This window comes from Somniosus microcephalus, chromosome 15 (genome assembly GCF_052327205.1).
Source record: "Somniosus microcephalus isolate GS21.2 chromosome 15, FLI_Smic_1.0, whole genome shotgun sequence".
In the NCBI taxonomy this organism is placed as follows: Eukaryota; Metazoa; Chordata; class Chondrichthyes; order Squaliformes; family Somniosidae; genus Somniosus; species Somniosus microcephalus.
Genome location: NC_141001.1, coordinates 31,696,934 through 31,722,671, shown reverse-complemented (window position 1 = coordinate 31,722,671; position 25,738 = coordinate 31,696,934). Strand labels below are relative to the sequence as shown.

The window sequence follows — 25,738 nt, the reverse complement described above, 5'->3', positions numbered from 1 at the left end:
GGAAAGTCATCACAATAATCCTCCTCAATCGCCTTCTCCCAGTGGCTGAAGAGCTCCTCCCAGAGTAGCAATGCGGATTCCGCCCACTAAGGGGCACAATGAACATGATTTCACCACGCGTCAACTACAAGAGAAATGCAGGGAACAGCACCAACCGCTGTACATTAACCTCACAAAGGCCTTCAACACCGTCAACCATGAGGGATTATGAAGTGTCCTCCTCAAATTCGGCTGCCCTCAAAAGTTTGTCACCATCCTCCGCCTGATTCATGATGACATGCAAGCCGTGATCCTGACCAACGGATCAACCACAGACCCAATTCACATACGGACCGGGGTCAAGCAAGGCTGTGTCATTGCACCAACGCTTTTCTCGATCTTCTTGGCTGCAATGCTCCATCTCACCCTCAATAAGCTCCCCACTGGAGTAGAGCTAGTCCACAGAACAAATGGGAAACTGTTCAACCTCCGTTGCCTCCAGTCCAGATCCAAGGTCGTCCCATCCTCTGTCATCGAATTAAATTATGCAGACGACGCTTGCATCTGTGCACACTCGGAGGCCAAACTCCAAACCATCATCAACACCTTCGCCGAAACGTACGAGAGCATGGGTCTTACACTAAACATCCGTAAGACAAAGGTCTTCTATCAACCTGCCCCCACCACACAGTACTGCTCCCCAATTATCAAAATCCATGACGAGGCCTTGGACACCTCGGGAGCCTACTGTCAACAAGGGCAGATGTCGATGGCGAAGTCCAACATCGCCTTCAGTATGCCAGTGCAGCCTTCAGTCACCTGAGGAAGAGAGTGTGTAAAGACCAGGACCTCAAACCCAGCACCAAGCTCATGGTCTACAAAGCATTAGTGATACCCACCCTCCTGTATGCTTCAGAAACATGGACCATGTACAGCAGGCACCTCAAAGCACTGGAGAGGTACCACCAACGCTGCCTTCACAAGATCCTGCAAATCCATTGGCAGGATAGACGCACCAACGTCAGTGTTCTCGTTCAGACCCACATCCCCAGCATCGAAGCTTTGACCACATTTGATCAGCTCCGATGGATGGGCCACATCGTCCTCATGCCCGATTTGAGACTCCCAAAACAAGCACTCTACTCGGAGCTCCGACATGGCAAGAGAGCCCCAGGTGGGCAGAGGAAACGCTTCAAGGACACCCTCAAAGCCTCCTTGAAAAAGTGCAACATCCCCACCAACACCTGGGAATCCCTGGCCCAAGACCGCACAAAGTGGAGGAAAAGAATCCGTGAAGGCGCCGAACACCTTGAGTCTCTTCGCCGGGAGCAAGCGGAAGCCAAGCGCAAACAGCGGAAGGAGTGCACGTCAACCCAAGCACCCCACCCACCCGCCCCTTCAACCACCGTCTGCCCCACCTGTGACAGAGACTGTAGGTCCCGCATTGGGCTAATCAGTCACCTGAGAACTCATTTTTATTGTGGAAGCAAGTCATCCTCGGTTCCGAGGGACTGCCTAAGAAGAAGATTAGTTATGGAAAGGGACAAAGAAAAATCAAAGGTGAAAATATCAAATTGGAAGAGAGCCAATTTTAGTGATTTGAGAAGGAATATAGCACAGGTGGACTAAATACAAAGATTCGCCAGGAAAACAGTAAATGAGCAATGGCAGACCTTCAAGTTGCAAACCAAGCATATTCCCATAAGGAGGAAAGATGGAGAATCCAAAGCTAGAGCTTCCCTGAATGACAAAAGAAATAGAGGTTAAAATTAAAGACAAAAAGGAGGTTTGTGACAAATGTCAGGTACAGAATACAGTCGAACACCAGGCAGAAAGGAGAGTGCAGGAGGAAATTGAAAAAGGATACAAGGAGGGAAAAGAAAGAATATGAGAAAAGATTACCAGGTAATATAAAAGGGAACTCAAAAATCTTTTATAAACATATAAAAAGTAAAAGAATAGTTCAAAGAAGTAGTGGGGGCAATTAGGGACAAAGGGGGAATCTTCCTGTGGAGATGACTGAGGTACTGAATGAGTGCTTTGCAGCTGTCATCAGAAGAGGATGAAGTTAATGGCCCAGAAATTCCGTTCGCAGGCCTCCCGCGGGCGGAGGGCTGCGATTTGGAAAAATCTCCGCCTGGACCGGAGGGCTCCCGGGAGGCGCAGAGTTCTGTTGCTGGGCCTTTCCAAACTGCCGGAGTGCAGGGCCTGCGTATCCCAGGGGCGCAGGTAGTTCGCAGCATCTCTGGGATCACGTGGGCCATGGGGAGCCAATCAGAGTAGGGAATCTCCATTCATAGATTTGACAGAAAGACCTGTCAAATCTATGAATAGAGATCAGCCCCAAAACATAAGAAAAACTTCAAATAATTTTTTTTTTAAATCACATTTTTAAAATGACTATAAATTACATAAATTAACTATTTTAAACAAAAATTTAAATTTTTGAAAAAAATAATTAAAGTTTTTAACAGGCTAAAAATAAACTTACCTTTCTTTAAAGTATTTTTAAATGATAAATCAGTGGAAACATTTTTTTTTTTTTTTACTTTCTTCAACTCAGCCTGGTATTGCGCCTGCTTTTACAGGTGCAAGAATTGTAAGTGTTTTCTGCGGGCGGAGGGTCTCCAAAAAACGGAACTCTCCACCCGCAGAGGCCCTGCTCCAGGGCAGGCGTCCAATCTGTCAAGAGCTTTCTTGACAGATCAGAAATGCCGGTTTCCAGCGCATGCGCAGTGCATGCCTGAAACCAGCATTTCCGATGTCTCTACAGGTGAGTACACAGCGCATACACACCCGTAGGGATCAGAATTTCTGTCTCAATGTCACAGTGGTGGCGGCGGGGGGGGGCAGGAAGTAGAGATATTGGATAGGATAAAAGTAGATAGAAAGGAGGAGCTAAATAGGTTGACATCACTCAAAGTTAAGAAGTCACTCGGTCCAGATGGATGTATCCTAGGTTACTGACGGAAGCTGGGGTGGATACAGCATAAGCTCTGACCACAATCTTTCAATCCTCCTTGGATATGGGAGTAGTGCCAGAGGACTGGAGGATTCCAAATATTACACCCCTATTCAAAAAATAGGAGGGATAAACCCGGCAACTGCAGGCCAATCAGTCTATAAAGTCAGTGTTGGGAAAACTATTAGTGTGGCGGAGCCACCAAAAGACTCAGAGCGGTTGTACATAATTCCTTTAACAGCAATGTAGTTACTGTCTGTGCCTGTACCTTTAATTACACTGTTTGACTGTACAATGCCTAGTTACCTTTACAGCACGGTTTCAACGTGATGACGTCATGCCGTTAGTCACGTGATGCCCCAAGGGCGGGAAGAATGTGATGACGTCATGACGTCAGTCTTCTGACCAGAGGATCAGTCCTCGTGGAGCCCTCAAGGAGAGTAGACCTGTTATTGATGTGTTCTAGCAGTTTCCAGTTTAAACTCGTTTGGTTTCATTAAAGTTCATTAATTTAATTACCTGAGTCGAACTCAGTCTTTTTCATAGGAACCTCCATTCCTACATGAGACCAATTCTCACTTGGAGAAGCAGGGACAGCCAGCACAGATTGTTAAAGGCAAATCGTGTCCGACTAACCTGATTGAGTTCCTTGATGCAGTAACAGAGAGGGTTGATGAAGGTAGTGCAGTAGATGTTATATAGATGGAGATTCAAAAGGCATTTGATAAAGTACTACTTAACAGACTTATTTGGAAAATAGAAGCAATAGTATTAAAGGGACGGTGGTAACTTGGATACGTAATTGGCTAAGAGATAGGAGGCAGAGAGTGTTGTGTCCGTCAGTAGTAAGACACAAGACCGCAGGAGAACGGTATAACAGGTGTTTACTCAACGTGGCTCACTCTTGAACTGAACTGTACAGATTACTACTCAGTGCTTTATACAGGTGTGGTCACTGCCGGTACTACAGTATACATGAGCTGTAAAAAGTAGTTCCCCCCTTAAAGGTATATACATTACAATTCCTCCCCTTTTAGATTAACAGTACCATAACACTCATTTAACAATTAAATATCAAACTAATTACAATTAACACTTTTAACATACAATGTTAGCTGAAAGTAGTCCATTTATATATTCAGTCTTTGGGGAGGCTTCCTGATCCTTTCTGGATAGCGCCTTCCCCGAGTGTCTCGCTCTTGGTGCGGAGGCGATTCTGGCACCCTGTCGTCGGTTGGATCGTCAGCTTCCGATGCTACTGTTTCTGGGGTAGATGCGACCTGTACGTTGGGTTCATCACCAGGTATGTATGGGCGAGGCATGGGGTTGACTTGTTCCTGTGACTCTAGGATCTGGTCAGCATGGCGTCTCACGATGTTCTCCCCAACGTCCACTGTGTACATTAGTGGGCCCTGCCGTGTGCATATCATTCCTGGCTGCCATTTTTCTGTTCGGTAGTCGTGGGCCTAGACTGGTTGCCCTACATTGAAGCTCCTTGTTGGTTTCTCATGGATGTGCTGGAATTGCTTACTCTCAACATCTCTTCGTACATTTGGTCTGAGCAAATCCAGGCGAGATCTTAACCTTCGGTTAAAGAACATCATGGCCGGGGCCTGGTTGGTGACTGCATGTGTCGCATTCCGGTAGGCGAACAGGAAATTGTCCACCTTCTGCTGCAGCGGAATGTTGTCATTGTACATAGCCTTTATTGCCTTCTTAAAGGTTTGTACGAACCTCTCAGCCAATCCATTTGTGGCTGGATGATACGGGGCGGATGTGTAATGCCTTACTCCATTCTTCTGCATAAACCTCCGGAACTCTTCGGACACAAACTGTGGTCCGTTATCGGAGCAAATCTGTTCTGGCAAGCCGTTCCTGGCAAAAATGGTCCGTAGGACTGCAATAGTTTTCTCCGTGGTGGTGGAGGACATTTTGATGACCTCAGGCCATTTCGAGTGCGCATCCATGGCTATTAAAAACATTGAGTCCATGAATGGACCAGCAAAATCAATATGCACCCGTTGCCATGGAGATGAGGGCCACTCCCATGGGTGTAGAGGGGCATGTGGTGGTGCATTTTGGACTTTCTGGCATCCTGAGCAGCTCTTGGTCAGGTCCTCGATTTGTTTATCGATTCCCGGCCACCACACATAAGCCCTGGCAAGGCATTTCATTTTTACCCCTCCCAGATGACCCTCATGAAGCTCATTGAGCAGTCTATCCCTTAACTTGGGTGGAATTACCACTCGGGATCCACACATCAAGGTCCCCCGGCACACTGACAGCTCTTCTCTTCTTGTTGAGAATGCTGGCAACAGTGAGTCGCCATGTGCTGGCCATCCCTTCACCGTCAAATCATATACCCGAGACAGTGTCGGGTCATTTCGGGTCTCCTTTTCTATACGAGCGTTAGTTACCGGCAGGTATTCAACTATAGTCGAATGAAATATTTCGACAGGATCCACTGCTGGTGCTTCCTCCGCAGTAGGTAGTCAAACTGCCCAACGCATTACCGGCACCCGGCTACCGACCATAGAGCACATATACCAGAAACGCTGTTTACAGAGGTCACGTACCATCATCAAAGACCCTACCCACCCCAGCCACAGTCTGTTCGCCCTCCTGCCATCTGGGAGACGCTACAGATGCATTCGCACCCAAACGAACAGATTTAGGAACAGCTTCTTTCCCAGGGCTGTCATCCTACTGAACTCCACAAATAAACTCTAAAGCCTGCACATCTGCCAATGCACTTTATTATGGTTATGTTTATGTTAATGTATTACAAGCCAAATGAATGTTGAATGTTTAAATGTCTTAATCTAAATGTACACTCTCGGGAGCCGCAAGCCTACATTTCGTTGTACTGCACTTGTGCACTAACAATGACAATAAAGTTGATTATTATTATTATTATAGCCCATCAGCATTTCCATGCTGTTTCGTGCCCTTATATTCAATCTCATAGTGGTGCGCCCCTAGAAAGAGGGACCATCTTTGTAGTCGTTGTGCAGTCATCACTGGAACGCCCTTCTTCAGATTAAAAATGGAGACAAGAGGCTGGTGGTCAGTCAGCAAGGTGAATTTCTGCCTGTGCAGATAGTGATTGAACTTTTTCACTCCCCACACTAGGCTGAGGGCCTCCCTGTCAATCTGGGCGTAGTTACGCTCGGCTGAGGTTAGTGATCGTGACGCAAAGGCTATTGGCCTCTCTGAGCCGTCCGAGAATTTGTGCGACAGTACCGCTCCAATGCCGTAGGGTGACGCATCACACGCCAACCGAATTGGTAGTGCTGGGTTGAAATGGGCCAATACCTCTTTCGATGTGATTAGTGTTTTGCTCTTCTGGAAAGCTCGTTTACATTCGTCACTCCACTTCCATGGCACTCCAGTTTGCAGGAGGGTGTTCAGTGGGTGTAGTATTGTAGACAAATTTGGCAAGAACTTATGGTAGTAGTTTACCAGCCCGAGGAACGGCCTCAGTCGTGACAGGTTTTCCGGTGCTGGAGCCTTGACTACTGCCTCAATCTTTTCTGGGGACTTATGTAACCCCTCTTTATCGATAAAGTGGCCACAATACGAGATCTGTTTTTTAAAAAACTCGCATTTGGGGCGGTTAGCTTGGAGCCCATATTCCTTCAATCTAGTGAGCACCTGCTCCAGGTTGGCGAGGTGATCACTGTCATTTTCGCCCGTGACCAGGATGTCGTCCAAATAACACTGGGTCCCTGGGATCCCTTGCAGGACTTGTTCCATTGCCCGTTGTCAAATAGCCGGAGCTGATGCTACCCCGAATACCAGCCGGTTGTATTGGTAGAGACCTTTATGGGTGTTGATTGTGAGGTATTTTTTGATGCTTCTTCTACCTCCATTTGCAGATACGCCTGGGCCAGATCAATCTTAGTGAAGCGTTTCCCTCCAGATAGCGAGGCGAAAATATCTTCAATCCGCGGAAGTGGATATTGCACGGTGTGAAGGACTGGGTTCACTGTTACCTTAAAGTCCCCACAGATGCGAACCTTCCTTGGTTCCCCTGGCGTGCTGCTCAATGACTTTTTCATCACAGGGACGATGGGTGTAGCCCACTCGCTCCAGTCTACCTTGGACAGTACTCCTGAACATTCCAAACTCTCCAGCTCTGCTTCGACTGCTGGGCGGATCGCATAAGGTACCGGTCTGGCCTTAAAATTTTTTGGGCTTGCGTTTTCTTCGATTTTAATTGTTGCTGTCATGCCTTTTAGTGTTCCGAGTCCTTGCTGGAACACTTCTTGCGCATCGGTTAGGATCTTTGACAGTCGCCCAGGTGTGACGTCATCATCCTTTTTGGCAGCCACAGTCAGTGCTTGTATGGAATGCCAATCCAGCTGTATTTTCTGGATCCATTCACGTCCCAGTAATGGTGGTCCTCCATCTTGCAATACATACAGGTCTAGTTTTGGTATTTCCTTACCATTATATATAACGGTCATCCTTATTTTTCCTTTGAGGTAGACTTTTTGCCCCGTGTACGTCTTCAAAATAATTTTTGTGTCTCTCAAGGGTATGTGTGAGAATAGCCGCTCGTAGTCCCGTCGGTTTATGATTGTTAGGGCTGATCCTGTGTCCAATTCCATTTTTACCTGGACTCCTGCTATCTTGAGAGTGACCCAAATGGTTCAGTGATCCTCCGTTTTGATCACATTATATAGTTTCAGACAACTCAGCTCCCTGCTTTCGGAGTCGGTATCACTCTTTTGTTCGTCTGCACTATTCTCCGTCACCTTATGTACCTTGTACTTTTCTTTTGGAGATTTCTTATTGCTGGTTTTCTTTCCCGACCTGCAGACTCGTGCTATGTGTCCTACTTTTCCACACTGTCTGCACACTTTGTCTTTGAACCAGAAATCATTGTGGTCGTGTGTTGTTCTGCCGCAGCGATAGCACTTCTCTGTTATGTATGACATTTCGTTTGTGCCATATTCTTGCGGTCTCTGTTGTATCTCTGCAGTGCCCCGTGCTGCTGCTTCATATGATACCGCAATGCTGAAAGCCTTGTCCAGCGTAAGGTCCTTTTCAGATAAAAGTCGTTTTTGGGTTCCTTCACTTTGAAGCCCACACACAAACTTGTCCCTTAAGGTATCTGCCAGTCCCGTTCCAAACTGGCAGTGTTTCGATAGTTTGCGCAGTTCTGTTAAATATTCAGCATTGCTTTCATCCTTATGCTGGTTCCGTTTGTGAAACTTGAATCTTTCTGCTATCAGCAGCGGTGTGGCATTTAAATGTTCCTGTAGTATCGTCACTATGTCTCCAAAACTCTTTTCCACTGGCTTCGCTGGGGTTACTAGATTTCATAATAAGCCATACGTCTTTGCACCCATTAAATTTAACAATACCGGCGCTTTCTTGTCATCTGACACCTCATTTGCCTTGCAGTATACCTCTATTCATTCGACATATGTAGTCCAATCTTCGACTTCATTGTCAAATGCGGTGATACTGCCACTCTTCGGCATTTTGGGTATGGCTTAAAATGGCGTCTCCCGCGCTTTCCTTCCTCCCCCGCTGCTGCCAACGCCACTCTCGGCGGTCCTCGTGGCAATGGCGGCGCTCTGTAGGTTTCGCGCGCTTCTCCTGTGCTGCTGCCAACGCCGCTCTTGGCGGTCCTCGTGGCAATGGCGGCGCCTCGCGGGTTTCTGCGCGTCTCTCTCCCTCTCCTCGACGCTGCTCGGCCCCTGAACACCGGCTGCGCCCTGTGCGCTCTGCCCTCTCTCTCTCTCTCCCCCGTCGATGCTGCTCGGCCCTTTGCTGTGCCGCTCGGTCGGGCTCTAGCCCGCCGCTGTCCGGGAAGGGTCTGCGCACTACCTGTTGCCAGCCCGTTTCGCTGGACCACCGCGGCTGGAAAGCCAAGCCTGGCTCTCAACAGCCTCCCCCACAATTCTTGAGTCTCTGCTGGATGACTGGGCGGTTGCCCGTGGTCGACGCCCGTGTCTCTGGCCTTGACCTCCAATCTACTGGTCTCCAGGAACGAATCCCTGGGAGGTGATGCAGAGTTGCAGGTAGGATCGAATTTGTCTCGTCGCCAATGTTGTGTCCGTCAGTAGTAAGACACAAGACTGCAGGAGAAACGGTATAACAGGTGTTTACTCAACGTGGCTCACTCTTGAACTGAACTGTCCAGATTACTACTCAGTGCTATATACAGGTGTGGTCATTGCCGGTACTACAGTATACATGAGCTGTAAAAAGTAGTTCCCCCCTTAAAGGTATATACATTACAGAGAGTAGTGGTTAACAGATGTTTTACTGGCTGGAGAGAAGTATGCAGTGGGGTCCCCCAGGGATTGGTAATGCTTTTCTTCTTATATATTTGTTGTGTCTCAAGGGGTTTTATATCCTTACCTATATAACAATTAAGAAGGACTCTGGGGTGGAGAGTTTAGTTAACGGCCATTTTATTTACAATGTGCTTCTTCACTCAATGCACTACATTTCCCATAGTGCATTGCAAATCACCACTACGGTATCCCATGTGGGACAATTCTAATACACATTCAAAATATACAACCTATTTCCTCCCCCTTAAAATAGAATGTCCACAAAACAGAATAACTGAAAATGACTATAACTTTGGAAGAGAGGGTAGACTGCCTCTACATTCCGCTAACCCTGGGGATTATTCTGCCCCATGCACACAGGTTAGCACTAACTGTAACTAAGGCGCTCTGGAGGCTGCCTTTCTCTTTGGGGTAACGCCTAGTCTCAGGAGCAGGCTCTGGCTGGCTCTCCCGTGACCCTGCAGGCGTGGCTTCCTCCCTCGATGGCACAAGAGTGGATGGTGCCACCGTCTCAGGGTCGGATGACCAGTCCCTGCTGGAGCCCCCAGCAGGTCCTTGATCCTCTGTTTCTTGGGTTACCTGTGGCGACTGTCTTGGCAGTAACTGGTCTACATGCCGTCTCCATGTTCGGTTGTCTCCGGTGCGGACTCGGTATGAAACGGGCCCCGTCTTTTGAATGACTGTAGCCGGGACCCACCGCTCCGGGGTGGTGTAGTTACGCGCGAGAACTTTGCCCCCCACCACAAAGTGTCGTTCTTTGGACCTCTGAGCTCGTCTGCTGACTTGATCCTGCTGATTGGCGTACACCACTGCTTCTGTGGACGTTGGCCTCAGCAGGTCAAGGCGTGTCCGTAGCTGCCTTCCCATGAGTAGGTAAGCAGGAGATGCTCCAGTCGTAGCATGAGGCGTGTTTCGGTATTTCAGCAAGAAAGCATTCAGGCGCAGCTTTAGAGGAGCATCACTTCTTGCCGCTTTCAACGCGCGTTTCAGCGTTCTGACAAATCTCTCCGCCAATCCATTCATGGATGGATAATAAAGCGCGGAGAACGTGTGCTGGATTCCATTGCTCTTGAGGAACTCCTCCATCTCCTGGGATGTGAACTGTGTTCCATTGTCGGTTACGATCTGCTCCGGCAGATCTCTCTCAGAGTCTTGGTGGTTTTCTCCGTAGTGGTAGTGGACATTACTGCAACCTCCGGCCATTTGGAATGGGAGTCCACCGCGACCAGGAACATCGCTCCTTCCACTGGTCCCGCGAAGTCCAGATGGATCCGTTGCCACGGTGTCGCCGGCCATTCCCATGGATGCAGTGGCGCTGCTCTTGGTGTATCCCTGGTTGTCTCGTATGATGGGCATGATTTCGCTTCAACTTCAATTTCATGATCCAGACCGGGCCACCAGAAGTAGCTTTGTGCCAGCTCCTTCATCCACAATGTCCTGAGTGCAGCTCGTTGAGGACATGTTTCCGCAGCTTTGGTGGTATGATCACTCGCATGCCCCAAAGGAGGCATCCTGACGTGACAGACAACTCTTTCCCTCTTGACAGGTAAGGTCGGAGCTCAGGTGGTGCGTCTGACACCCGTGATCCGTCTCCTCGCATCACCCGATCCAGCACCTTGGATAGCGTAGGGTCCACTCTGGTCTCTTTCTTGACCTGCCGGGCCGTGACAGGGGCATTGCTCACCATGTCAAAGTAGAAAATCTTCTGCTCACAGCCTTCAGAGGGCACAGGCAGCGGAAGTCTTGACAATCCGTCCGCATTGCCATGTGCTGCTGACCTCCGGTATTTGATGTTGTAATTGTGAGCGCTTAACATCAGCGCCCAGCGCTGCATCCTGCACGCTGCCAGGGAGGGTATTCCTGTGTGTGGACCAAAGATCGATGTCAGAGGACGATGATCCGTCAGCAAGGTGAATTTCCTTCCGAACAAGTAGTGACGGAACTTTTTGATTCCAAAGATGATGCCCAAAGCCTCTTTTTCGATCTGCGGGTATTTCACCTTCGCCTTGCTCAGGGACCTTGACGCGAATGCAATCAGCTTCTCTTCGCCTGAGGGAAAGATGTGGGACATGACCGCGCCGACGCCATAAGGCGACGCGTCACAGGCCAGCTGAATCTGCAACGACGGGTCAAAGTGCGCAAACACTCTGGGGTCAGTCAAAGCTGCTTTGGCTTTCTTGAATGCAGCTTCGCACTCCTTCGTCCACGCCCAGGCCTTGTCCTGACACAGCAACTCATGTAATGGCTTCAACAGTGATGCCAGCTGTGGAATAAACTTTCCGTAATAGTTCAGGAGACCTAAGAATGACCGCAGCTGGCCGACATTTGTAGGTGCAGGAGCGTCGGCAATGGCTTTCACTTTCGACGGTGCTGTGTGTAGGCCGTCCGCGTCGATGACATGGCCTTGGTACTCCACTGATGGCTTGAAAAATTCGCATTTGTCCTTGCAAACACGTAAGCCATATACTTCAAGTCTTCCCAGTGTCTTCGGCAGGTTCTGCAGATGCTCGTTGTCGTCCTTTCATGTGACAAGGATATCGTCGAGATAACATTGTACCCCTGGAATGCCACTTAAGATCTGGTCCATAGCCCGCTGAAACAATGCTGGTGCTGACGTTATACCAAAGGGTAGGCGGCAGTACCTGTAGAGGCCCTTGTGGGTGGTGATGGTGAGGTACTTCTGTGAGTCCTCTTCTACATGTATCTGCAAGTAGGCTTGGCATAGATCAATTTTGCTAAACTTCTGACCGCCTGCTAGACCCGCGAAAAGATCTTCAATGATGGGGAGGGGGTACTGTTCAGCTGAGAGCACAGGATTCACTGTTACTTTGAAATCTCCACATAAGCGAACCGCGCCGTCACTCTTCATCACTGGTACCACGGGCGTGGCCCACTCACTGTGCGAAACCGGCACCAGGACCCCTATCTTGACCAGACACTCCAGGTCAGCCTCCACCTTTGGTCTGAGGGTGTAGGGAACGTTCCTGGCCTTCAGGAATCATGGCTGGCTGTCAGGCTTCACCTTGAGTTTGACCGTAATCCCCTTCATACTCCCCAATTCTCCGTCAAAGACAGCCGCATGCTTTGTCAACACTGCCGCTAGCCCCGCCTCTTCGACTGACACCGCATTCACTTTTTTCCAATCCAGATGAATTTTCTCCAACCATGGCCTGCCCATCAGGGATGGATAGTCACCCTTGACCACGTAAACTGGCAGCATCACGGTTTGTCCATTAAGCTCCACCTTGACCTCCGTCTTACCCAGCATTGGGACTGTTTCCCCAGTGTAGGTCTTTAAGATGAGCTTGGCCGGCGTCAGTGATAGGTGGTTCAGTTTTTCTTTGAATAGCTTTTCTGAAATCAAGGAGACAGCGGCCCCCGTATCCAGCTCCATTTTGACCGGTATTCCCTCTAGTAGTGGAGTGACTCCATAGCCTGATGAGCCTCCATTCACCGTTAACACATGGAGATTCAGCTCCCCATCAGAGTCTGTGTCACTGTCTTCCTGTTCTTGTTTCACCATGTGTAGGTTTTTCTTTTTAGAATGCCAGTTGGATGTGTTTCCTTGTTTGTTTTTGTGTGTCTCTGTGTAGGATTGTTTGCTTTGTCCTTTACACACACGTTCAATGTCTTCCTTTCTTTTCACTTTTCCGACAGGTCAGGTCTTTACACCAGCAGTCAGATGGCTGATGACCTGACCTTCCACATCTGTAACACTCTCTGGCGCCCCTTGCATGCTTATCCGGTGTAGCTGCTACCCTGTGCACTCTTGTTGCAGCCCCCAACAGCTGTGCATCTTTAGCTGCTAACTCCATAGACACAGCGAGCTCCACTGCTGATTTAAGCGTCAGTTTGTCAGTCGTGAGCAAGCGCTTCTGTGTTGCTTCACATCTTAATCCACACACAAACCTATCACGGACAGTGTCATTTAGAGTTTCACCAAACTCACAATGCTCAGTTAGCTTCTTTAGCACTGCAACATATTCGGCTATGGACTCACCCTCCCCTTGGTTTCGTTTGTGAAACCTGAACCTCTCGGCAATCAGCAGCGGCTTGGGTGCGAAATGTGTTTCCAAAACTTCCACAATCTGATCATATGTCTTAGCGCCGGGCTTATCCGGGTGCAGTAAACTCCGTAACAAGCCAAATGTTTTTGCTCCGATCACACTGAGGAACGTCGCCACTTTCACGTCATCTTTAATGCCATTTGCAGTCATGAAAAATCTGAAACGCTCTGTATAAGCACTCCACTGCTCCGCCGTTTCATCAAATGGTCCAAACGCTCCGGTTAGCATAGCCATTTTGTTATCTTTTTTTTTTCTTTACAGTCCTTTTCCTCCACTTTAAAAATTTTTTTTACAGTCCTTTTCCTCCACTTCGTTTCACTGTATCGTTACTCTCCCCCTTCTTATTTGTGTAACACACGAACCGCCACCTTTACGAGGCGATTGCATCAGCACTAAACTGTGGGCGCGCCATTAAGAAACGACAGGAACTTCTTACTTTAAACATCGCCGATTCCAGTGCAAAGTGATGCGCAAGTCCGTCGTCCTCATCGCCAGTTTTGTTGTGTCTCAAGGGGTTTTATACCCTTACCTATATAACAATTAAGAAGGACTCCAGGGTGGAGAGTTTAGTTAACGGCCATTTTATTTACAATGTGCTTCTTCACTCAATGCACTACATTTCCCATAGTGCATTGCAAATCACCACTACGGTATCCCATGTGGGACAATTCTAATACACATTCAAAATACACAACAATATTAATTACCTAGATTTGGGTATAGGGAGTACAATTTCAAAGTTTGCAGGTGATACAAAACTTGGCAACATAATAAATAATGAGCAATTTAATGCAGATAAGTGTGACTTGATGCATTTTAGGAGGAACCATATGAAGAGGCAGTATATTCTAAATGGTACTATTTTGAGGGGGTTGCAAGAGCAAAGCGACCTAAGGGTGCATATTCATGAATCTTTGAAGGTGGCAGGGCAAGTTGATATGTCAGTTAAGAAAGCGTATGGGATACTTGGCTTTGTAAATAGGGGTACTGAATACAAAAACAAGGAAGTCATGTTAAACCTTTACAAATCTCTGGTTAGGCCTCAATTGGAATATTGTGTACAATTCTGGGCACCACACTTTAGGAAGGATGTCATGGCCCTGGCGAGGGTACAGATGAGGTCTACCAGGATGATACCAGGGATGAGGGACTTATGTGGAGAGATTGGAGAAGTTGGGGTTGTTCTGCGTAGAGTAGAGAAGGTTAAGGGGAGACCTAATAGAGGTATTCAAAATCATGACGGGTTTTGATCGAGCAAGTAGGGAGAAACTGTTTCCACTGGCAAGTGGGTCGGTAACTAGAGGTCATAGAGTTAAAATAATTAGCAAAAGAACTAAAGGGGAAATGAGAAGGAATGTTTTCATACAGACAGCTGTTATGATCTGGAACGCACGACCTGAAAGTGTGGTGGAACCAGATTCCATAGGAACTTTCAAAAGGCAATTGGACATGTAGTTGAAGAGGACTAATTTACAGGGTTATGGGGAAAAATCTGAGGTGTGGGACTCAATTGGACAGCTCTTTGAATAAGCCGACACAGGCACGACAGGCCAAATGGCTCCCTTCTGTGCTGTAAGGTTCTACGATCCTAACAGGGGTTCTAGGAGAGTGGTTAAAGTGCACATGTGGTTTAAGAAGTAGGTGACAAATATAGTGGGATAATGCAGAAGAAAACTATGAGAAACATAAAATATATCGAAGGGAAGCATAAAAGCAAGATTAAGAAGACTAAGAGGGAGCAAAAATGCAAATGAAAATAGACTGGTGGGTAACAGAAAGGTAAAAGACAGAGAAAAAGAGGGAATAGCAGGGATGCTTAATAAGTGCTTTACTTCAGTTTAAACAGAGGAAGTGAAAGTAAGACTTCAGGGTTACTTGCAGGATGTGGAAAAAGACACTACTAGAAATAGTTATGCTAAAAGAAACTATTTAAAAAAATTTTGGGGACTGAAAGTAAAAATGTCACTAGGTGCAGATGGGATGCATCCCACAATACTGAAGGAGGTTGGGGAGCAGAAAGCAGAGATGCCAGCTATAATTTTCCAAAAGGTTTTGGAACGAGGAATTATGCCAAAGGACTGGAGGGTGACAAATTATACACTCCTCTCCAAAAAAAGGGAAAGAGATGAGCCAGGAATGTTTAGGCCAGTTAGACTTGCCTCAAGTCTATAATACAGGATGAAATTAGTGAGCATTTAGAAAGGCATAGGCGAAGCATGGAAGTTGGCATGGATTTGTAAGGGGCAGGTCAGGATCAATTAATTTAATTGGAATTTTTTGAGGAAATTACAGGTTGTATAAATAAAGGAATGTGGCAGATGTTGGATACACAAAATTTCAGCAGACATTTGATGAGGTACCAAAGAGGAGACATCTGAAAATTAAGGCACATAAAGGCAATATAGCCACATGGATAGAGACATGACTAGGGGATAGAATGTAACGAAGCAGGGGTAAATGGATTTTTTTTGGCTTGGCAGTATTTGGGTAGCCGTGTGACCCAGGGATCTTCATTGGGACCTCTTTTTGATTTCCGTTTATATAAGTGGCTTGTACATTGGTACAAAAGGAACAAATTTGAAGTTTGCATTCAATAGCAAATAAGGGGGCATCACAAACTGTGAATAAAAATGCAGGTAAATGCAAGAAACCATAAAAAGGTTAGTGAAGTAGGCAGACAGGTGGCAGATACAGTTCAATGCACAGATAAATGAAGTAGCACATTTTGGGAAAAAGAACAGAAATTGCTAAGTGTTAAATAGATAAATAAGGGATACAGTAGTGTAGTGGTTAAGAGAAGAGGTTATGTTACAGAACTAGTAATCCAGAGACGGGGACTATTCAAGAGAACATGAGTTCAATTCCCATTATGGCAGTTTGGGAATTTAAATTCAGTTTAAAAAAATCTGGAAATAAAAAGCTGGTAAAAAGTAATCATGAAGCTATTGGATTGTCATAAAAATCCATTGGTTCAGTAATGTCCTTTAAGGACGGAGACCTGTCGGCCTTACCCGGTCTGGCCGATATGTAACTCTAGTCACACACAAATGTGATGACTCTTCACTGCCCTCTGAAGTGGCCTAGCAAGCAACTCAGTTCCACCATCACCTCGGCAACTAGGAATGGCCAATAAGTGCTGGTCTTCCCAGTGACGCCCAAATCCCCAGAATGATTTTTTTTTAAATTCTAGATACAACAAACATTTTGCATTAACACAATTTTTGCTTCCATTTATGGCATAACCAATCTGCTTTTTGTTTCTTTAGAAGGTACCACGCTTCTATGGGGTAGTGTCATTACTGAGAACAACATAATCCTAATCTGCCTCATTTTTATTCCTATTTACTAAGCTCAAAGATATATTACCTCTTTCTGTTTATGCTCATAACATACATAAGAACATACGAAGTAGGAGCCGGAGTAGATCATTTGGCCCCTCGAGCCTGCTCCGTCATTCAGTAATATCATGGCTGATCTGATCTTGGCCTCAACTCCACTTCCCTACCCGCTCCCCATAACCCTTCACTCCCTCACCATTCAAAAATCTGTCTCTCTCCACCTTAAATATATTCAATGACCCGGCCTCCACAGCTCTCTGGGGAAGAAAAGTCCAAAGATTCATGACCCTCTGAGAGAAGAAATTCCTCCTCATTTCCTTTTTAAATGGGTGCCCCCTTATTCAGAAATTATGCCCCCTGGCTCTAGATTCCCCCACGAGGGGAAACATCCTCTCTGCATCTACCCTGTCAAGCCCCTTCAAAATCTTATATGTTTCAATAAGATCCCCTCTCATTCTTCTAAAATCCAATGAGTATAGGCCCAACCTGCTCAACCTTTCTTCATAAGACAACCCCGTCATCTCCAGAATCAACCTCGTGAATCTTCTCTGAACTGCCTCCAATGCAAGTATATCCCTCCTTAAATAAGGAGACCAAAACTGTACGCAGTACTCCAGGTGTGGTCTCACCAATGCCCTGTACAGTTGTAACAGGACTTCCCTGCTTTTATACTCCATTCCCTTTGCAATAAAGGCCAACATTCCATTTGCCTTCCTAATTACTTCTGTACCTGCATGCTAACTTTTTGTGATTCATGTACAAGGACCCCCAGATCACTCTGTACCTCCGCATTTTGTAATCTCTCCCCATTTAAATAATAATTTGCTTTTTTATTTTTCCTATCAAAGTGGATAACCTTGCATTTTCCCCACATTATACTCCATCTGCCAGATTTTTGCCCACTCACTTAGCCTATCTATATCCCTTTGGAGATTCGCTGTGTCCTCCACACAATTTGCTTTCCCACCTATCTTTGTATCATCAGCAAATTTGACTACATTACACTCGGTCCCTTCATCCAAGTCATTAATATAAATTGTAAATAGTTGAGGCCCCAGCACTGATCCCTGCGGCACCCCACATACTATACTATACTATATGTATTGTATACTGCATTCAAATTGTATGTTTTATATACTCAAAATAGCACTCAGCAACAAGGCACCCACTACATTTAAAAAGAAAACTTCATTATCACAATAACAGGACACCGCAAAGAAACTAAGTGGAAATGTGTGTTCTCCTCACAATAAGACATCCTTTATTAGGGAATCTGCAATGCATCATAGAATCTGACTCCTCTGAAAACATGCCATTCCATTCTCAGAATAAGCATTGCAGAGCACGATTTGTACATGGATGTTCCTTAAGCAGGTATCCCTGGTTTCCAGTCCTTTAAATCACAATTCTCAAAGTTGAACACAGTTCAATTTGACAGTAGCAATGTGCTCATTAAAGCAGTGAAAGGGAAATGTCAAATGCTGTGCAACCTGAAGGCACTTTTGGACTCATGCCACTGGCAGACTTGAGGTACTATATAAACAGGGCTCAACTGTAAGTGATCCAACCATCAAGTAGAACCGAGCCTCAAAAGCACAACGGTCATCAACCAGCTCTTCTAACTCAGCAAAGTATCTCTTGATTATTGGAACTGAAAGAGCAAGGAGAGTGAATAATAGGATTAGGGAAACAGCAAGTTGAAACCATGAATGCCTGAAATCTAAAATAAAAACAGAAATTGTTGGAAGGGCGCAGCAAGCCAATCAGCATCTGAAAGAGATACAGGTAGACAGTTCAGTTGTAAATAAAAACAGAAAATGCTGGAAATATTCAGCAGCAATGTTCCCCATAATTTTTTTTTGGGTGCGCGGTCCCTTTGTGCAAAATTTAATATAGGAAAAGCTGGTCCTGGGCTGCACGGGATGTCAGGCAGCATCTGTGGAGCGAGAAACAGAGTTAATGCTTCAGGTCAATGACCTTTCATCAGAACAGTTCAGTTGTAAAACTCCCTTTGAGGATGGAACCCATCTGAAAAATTAATGAATCTCTCTCTTTCAAACACTGTTCGCCGTGGTGCGCATTTCTGGCATTTTCAGTTTTTATTTATGATTATGGAAGCTGTCACCCAGAGCTCCAGTTGACAGAACGACTATCACTTTTTATGGGGTTTTCCCACACAATGCTAAAGCCCCTAATTGTTAGCTCAGGTTTAAACTCCTTTTAACTCTGCCACCTTCTCACAACTCAACCCGATTACTGCCGGATCATTCTTCTCGCATGTTTCTGCATTAGAAAATTGGATCGGTCGGATGACACTGTCACCACATAAAGCCTGCTGAAATGCAGGTTTTAACCTTGGTCAGAGACAGAAGTCGAGCTCAGTTGAGATTGAGCTGATCTGGATTAATTCACTTCACATAAGCTCTTCTTGTGCTGATGACACACTAGGTCAATAGAGGTCGTGGGTTCGACTTCAAAGCACTGTTTGGACATGAATATTTGTGAAGAGAAATAGTATTCCTTTAAAAAACACCGTAATAAATATCTAAATTGCAGAGAGTGGGCCGTACAGATACGGGAGGCAGGGGGAGTCGTACTATAGAGAGTGAAATACACTGGAAGAGAGTAAACTTTAAAAGTACAGTTAGAGACAGACAGGCATAGCCAACAGTGCTTATGCCAAATATTAATTGGTAGAAAATTTTCACTGTTGATATAATTATTTTGCTTTTTCTTTTTTCATTAATTTGCATAGAGCTTAGTTTTGTGGTGGTTAATACTTACCATGGAATTAATTCCACTTACAAATCCATTGTATGACCTGAGCAATCTATATAGAGCTGCTAGGGTGTCAATGCACTTTGAATGTACCTGTGTTTGATCCCAGATCCAAATATTCTTTCCTCCCCACTATTAAAGGCAAGGGCTAATTCCACAACACACAGTGGTTATCCTATCCAGAACAACAACAACTACTTGTATTTATATAGCGCCTTTAACGTAGTAAAACCTCCTAAGACGCTGCACAGGAGTACAGTATTTTAAGACACAAAAATTGACACCGAGCCACATAAGGATAAATTAGGGCAGGTGACCAAAAGCTTGGTCAAAGAGGTGGGTTTTAAGGAGTGTCTTAAAGGAGGAGAGAGAGGTAGAGTGGCAGAGAGAATCTTAGGGAGAGAATCCCAGAGCTTAGAGCCTAGGCAACAGAAGGCATGGCCACCAATGGTGGAGCAAATTAGAGGAGCACAGATATCTCGGAGGGTTGTGGGGCTGGAGGAGATTACAGAGATAGGGAGAGGCAAGGTCATGGAGGGATTTGAAAACAAGGATGAGAATTTTAAAATCGGGAGTTGAAAGACAGTGTCAGCAACAGTGGAGGAAAGATGCAAATGAGGAGTGAACTGGACTGACACAGATACAGTGGACAGAATACTTTATAGATGCAGATACGCAGGGAGAATGTTCTGTACTGGCACAGGGGACTGTTTGGATAGAAATACAGAGAGTTCTGTATATCAGTATAAATGAGAATACCATGTGCCTACAGGTTATGAATGGACTGAATATACAATATAAAAAAAGTACAGTGCGGGTGTCAAAAAGGTTGCATGTAACAAAGGCTGCACACTGAAGTTTGCAAGTTCTACGAAGCTGGCACTGATGCATCAGATTTTATAATAGTTGTTCCTCGTTGGAACCTGATCTCACTAACAAAGTTGCCGTACCACTTTACCATGTGAAGATCAGATTGTAGAATATCTTTTATGTCAAGTCATTCATGGTTAAAACACATTCAATTATCCTGGGAGCAAATCTTGGAAATTAAATGATCCTTAAGCACATATTTAGCTGCAAAAAAAACATAACCTGCACAAGACTGGCACTAAACCACGTGGAATATTACTCCAGAGCACTCCCCTGACATGGCATCAGACTTTATAAGAAAGAGATATATATACAGATGCTTTGTTACATCTTTTTCACACTCTGTTCAACAGAGGACTGTGGTACAGCAAATTCTGTTTCCCTTAGGGCAGATAGCTTGCAGAGAATTGAAAACGTCCCTGCAACTCAACCCAGAAAAGCAGCATCTTATCTCTGGGCTGACTCCAGGGTTGAGTGAACAACTTTGCTCCAGATATGTGGCCCATTATGCTGCAGTTTGTGCAGAGAGACAAATGATCTGTGCACAAAAGAAGCTTTTGAATTTAATTTGATTTATGATGGCCAAGTGCTGTAACAGGATAGCACTTTACAATCTGGATGGGACTGTACACACATCAGTGACAATACAAAGAACAGGGTTAGTAATGTTGCTGTTTGGGCAGGGAGAGTTGTACAAACCATTCCAGTGTCATGAGGCAAGACAACAACCTGCTCCTATGTAAGGACTCTCAGTGATGCTCACAGTGGACAGAAGAAGTGGCCATATGCAGCCCCTACTCTTGGGCACGTACATTCTCCATCAGGGTAAATGTACCATTAATCCGATGGACACGTGTTCCCTTGTGGTAACATACCATTCACCCTCTTGACATGTATGGCCTTCATCTCAATTAGATCCCATCCCTCTAGGATTTAGAAACATAGAAAAATAGGAGCAGGAGTAGGTCATTCGGCCCTTCGAGCCTGCTCCGCCATTCAATGTGATCGTGGCTGATCCTCTATCTCAATACCATATTCCCCCCTCTCCCCATACCGCTTGATGCCTTTTGTGTCTAGAAATCTATCTATCTCCTTTTTAAATATATTCAGTGACTTGGCCTCCGCAGCCTTCTGTGGTAAAGAATTCCACAGGTTTACCACCCTCTGAGTGAAGAAATTTCTCCTCATCTCAGTCCTAAATGTCCTATCCCGTATCCTGAGACTGTGACCCCTCATTCTAGACCCCCCAGCCAGGGGAAACATCCTCCCTGCATCCAGTCTGTCTAGCCCTGTCAGAATTTTATATATTTCAATGAGATCCCCTCTCATTCTTCTAAACTCTAGTGAATACAGGCCTAGTCAACCCAATCTCTCCTCATACAACAGTCCTGCCATCCCAGGAATCAGTCTGCTGAACCTTCGCTGCACTCCCTCTATGGCAAGTATTTTTTTTTTAATATTCATTTATGGGATCAGGGCATCGCTGGCAATGCCAGTATTTATTGCCCATCCCTAGTTGCCCTTGAGAAGGTGGTGGTGAGCCGCCTTTTTGAACCACTGCAGTCCGTGTGGTGATGGTACTCCCACAGTGCTGTTAGGTAGAGAGTTCCAGGATTTTGACCCAGCGACAATGAAGGATCGGCGATATACTTCTAAGTCAGGATGGTGTGTGACTTGGAGGGGAACTTGGAGGTGGTGGTGTTCCCATGCGCCTGCTGCCCTTGTCCTTCTAGGTGGAAGAGGTCGTGGGTTTGGGAGGTGCTGCCGAAGAAGCCTTGGCAAGTTGCTGCAGTGCATCTTGTAGATGGTACACACTGTAGCCACGGTACGCCGGTGGTGGAGGGAGTGAATGTTTAAGGTGGTGGATGGGGTGCCAATCAAGCGGGCTGCTTTGTCCTGAATGGTATGGAGCTTCTTGAGTGTTGTTGGAGCTGCACTCATCCAGGCAAGTGGAGAGTATTCCATCACACTCTTTACTTGTGCCTTGTAGATGGTGGAAAGGCTTTGGGGAGTCAGGAGGTGAGACACTCGCCGCAGAATACCTAGCCTCTGACCTACTCTTGTTGCCACTGTATTTATGTGGCTGGTCCAGTTAAGTTTCTGGTTAATGTTGACCCCCAGGATTCGGCGATGGTAATGCCATTGAATGTCAAGGGGAGGTGGTTAGACTCTCGCTTGTTGGAGATAGTCATTGCCTGGCACTTCTGTGGCGCAAATGTTACCTGCCACTTATCAACCCAAGCCTGAATGTCGTCCAGGTCTTGTTGCATGCGGGTATGGACTGCTTCATTAGCTGTGGAGTTGTGAATGGTGCTGAACACTGTGCAGTCATCAGCGAACATCCCCATTTCCTTTCTTAGGCAAGGAGACCAAAACTGCACACAGTACTCCAGGTGTGGTCTCACCAAGGCCCTGTAACAGTATTCTCTTTTTTTTTGCAAAATTGGTCTTTCCTGAGGCAAAGGTTAATTTCTGTTCACTGTATTCCCTTCCCTTATTACAGTGACCTTCCCATCTTTTATGATGCACAGATCCAGGAGTCCATTTCTGGCTACTGTTGCTGACGCGGTCTTTCAGCTCCCAATTCTTGGACGGGATACCTCCCACGGGCTTCGGCATTAGGCCTTGGTTTAATGGTAAGAAGGAAGGAGTATTTGGATCTGGACTCAAACATAGGCAAATTCAAAGTGCCTTTACATCCAAACAACTCTATATCGATTGTTCGGGTCACACGATGGACTTGCAAATGGTATTAATTCCATGGTGATTATTAACCACCAAGAAACTAAGCTCTACTCAAATTAATTTAAAAAATAAAAGTGAAATAATTCTATTAATAGTGACATTTTTCTACTAATTAATTAGTTATATACACTGTCAGCTATGACTATCTGCCTCTAGAGTAACTGTACTTTTCTCAGTTACAGAAATGCTACTTAAAGTTATATATACATATACACTGGGGAAAAGCTGTTCTCACGTCTTGATACTACAAGGCTCGTCTACATCTCCATGCTGACTCCTGTGCATGTACAGGGCACATTAGAGTTTAAAGGCAAGACAGTTTTGATTTAGCTGGTTGAGGGGATATTGCCTCAAGTCAGTTAGCTGATGTCCTTCTGTGTCTTAGGCTGGATTATTTGCAAACAGGTTTTACACAAGCACAACCAACATTGTAAGGCTGTATGTTTGCTGCCAAGATAAAAAGGATTACCAGAAGCTTAAAATGATTTGGGTGCTTTTTTGTAGCATGCTAGTGTTTGTTGCTGGATAGTGTATTTGCTGTACAGAAGGACTACCAGTCCCTGTCTCATGCATTCCTCTTTTTCAGGCTTGTTAAGAACAAATGGACAGATTCTCAGTGTCTTCGGCAAATGTGTGCATTTAGATGCCAAAATATGACTAAGTGGACCTGCCTGGCATCCACATTCAAAATAAGTCAAACCTCAAGACAAGGGCGACTGACAGATGGATATTAAAAAATGGATGAATGTGGTGCATTTGGACTGAAGCATGTTGTGATGGGTGTGTACCAGAGTGCACTGTCTGGCTAGCGCTAGCCAGGGAAAGACACAGCACAGAATCAACCTCCTGCTGTTATACTACATGGAAACGTGTAGGTGGAAAAGGTTTTGTCTCCAAACCAAAATTTCAAGTCCTTTCCTTCAGTTTCTATAACAGGCAACCAATCTGCAACCCCAGATTTACGCCCGGGTGGCAAGTTGAAAATCTACCCAAAGTCATCATTGAATTGCTCCTACACATGTCCTGGCGCAAGTTTAAGATTATTTACTGTCAAAGAGTGAGCCACACACAAAGCTCAATTCACAAAATGTAAAAATAAGATCATTTGCTCCAGAGCTTCAGGATATTGCGCTAAGAAAATTAAGTGTGCCCACCCGTGAATGTCTTTGTGTTAATTAAATAACTCGATTGCTTGTTCCTTTATCAATGCGTCTGCTGAAAAGAGCCCACAACAGCACAGTTCCTACTGATCAACTCCATACTTAATGGTCTCCTCTTTATTAACAGAAAAATACTTCCACCCCTGCAGATTCCCATTTGGCTAACATTAATACACTCCGTACAGCCACTTCCACCCACCAGCTGTAATGTATGGTCACAGCACCAACAGCAGTCACCTCTTTGACTTCATTTCCTAATCATTGGAACCCAATAAGAAAAATCCAAATACGTAAATTTCCAAAATTACTTGAGCTCACCTCAAACATCCAATAGCATATGTTATAAAAAAACTATTAACCAAGATGTCATGTTAGGGACCATCAGACAGATCTCAGAAGTGCTTCAACAAATTCAATCCTTATTCCTACGATCTACTTGACTGGGACTAAATTAACCTTTGAATCTAAGTTTACAACCAGTTTGCTCCATTCTGATATCATTGCTGTAGTCATTCTGTAGTCATTCTGAATTAGGAATGAAATAATGCGCTTACTGGACTGGATTGGAGACTTGTGATCTGAACTTGGTGAACTCGCCTGGAGCAGCCCACTCTGTACCCAGCTGAAAGAGAATCATGGGAAGGATTAGTCACTTTACTGACTTGGGCCAGCTCTGGAGGTAAGGAGATGGAGTAGAAATTATAAATTAAAAAAAACAGGTGCATTATAGATGTTGTTGTATTTGATGTTAACCATTGCAGTTGACTAAAAAATCATCTAGAAATAGAAACAGAATTTTACACACAGCTTTTTTTAATCTCTCCTCCTATTTTCTCCCTCCTCTTTTCTGAAGAGGCCAACTCATGCTGAGGATTTGCACCCCTGGAGTGGCCATTCTTTATCTGTGAATCTAGACAGTAAGTGTTAACAGATTAATCAACTGTCAGGAGCATCCTAGCAAAAGTCGTTCCTGTCCTCAATTCAGTGTCCACACATGGGGGTTGATGGTCACTGCCTTCGGGTCACTGATGGTCACTGCGTTAATGGGACGGTAACGGCCTCAAAACACTAGCGATGCGGCCGGTTCTATTTTGAAAGGGGCCTACTGCCGGGTGTCCAAAGCATCCGCCTGTTTCAGGTGATAGGCCCCTTTTTAACATGAAAATCGGGATCCTATGATGTAAAAAGGACCCAGATTGCTGGTCGGTCACCTAGAAGTCAAAATAGACCCCACCCACTTTCCAGCAGGGCAGCAATCAGAAGTGACAGCATTGGCTGAAATCTCTGCTCCCCAGCGTGAGGGCATTGAGGCCAATGTACTGTCCCAACCACTGCCTTGCCTGGATCAGCTAACTCGGCACAGCTGTCAGTGTTCAATGCAGACAACTGCTATTAATGATTTTAAAATTATAATATAAGGTTAAAAAGAGACATTAATGCATTACAGGAGATGTCTTCTAAGAGAAATATAATTTGTCAAACGCTTTAAAAGGAACATTACATACATTGCGGGATATGGCAATGA

General features: G+C 45.5%; 1 protein-coding gene across 3 annotated transcripts in view; it reads right to left on the bottom strand.

The window, feature by feature from the left end:
• The window catches only part of LOC147106611 (N-acetyl-beta-glucosaminyl-glycoprotein 4-beta-N-acetylgalactosaminyltransferase 1-like), a 950,756-nt gene that overhangs the window by 372,103 nt on the left and 552,915 nt on the right, over positions 1-25,738 (bottom strand). For all 3 annotated transcript variants that reach the window (XM_086007621.1, XM_086007622.1, XM_086007623.1), the window contains exon 7: positions 24,768-24,835. In XM_086007621.1, the coding sequence (XP_085863747.1) occupies positions 24,768-24,835 (68 nt within the window). The remainder of the gene's footprint in view (positions 1-24,767; positions 24,836-25,738) is intronic.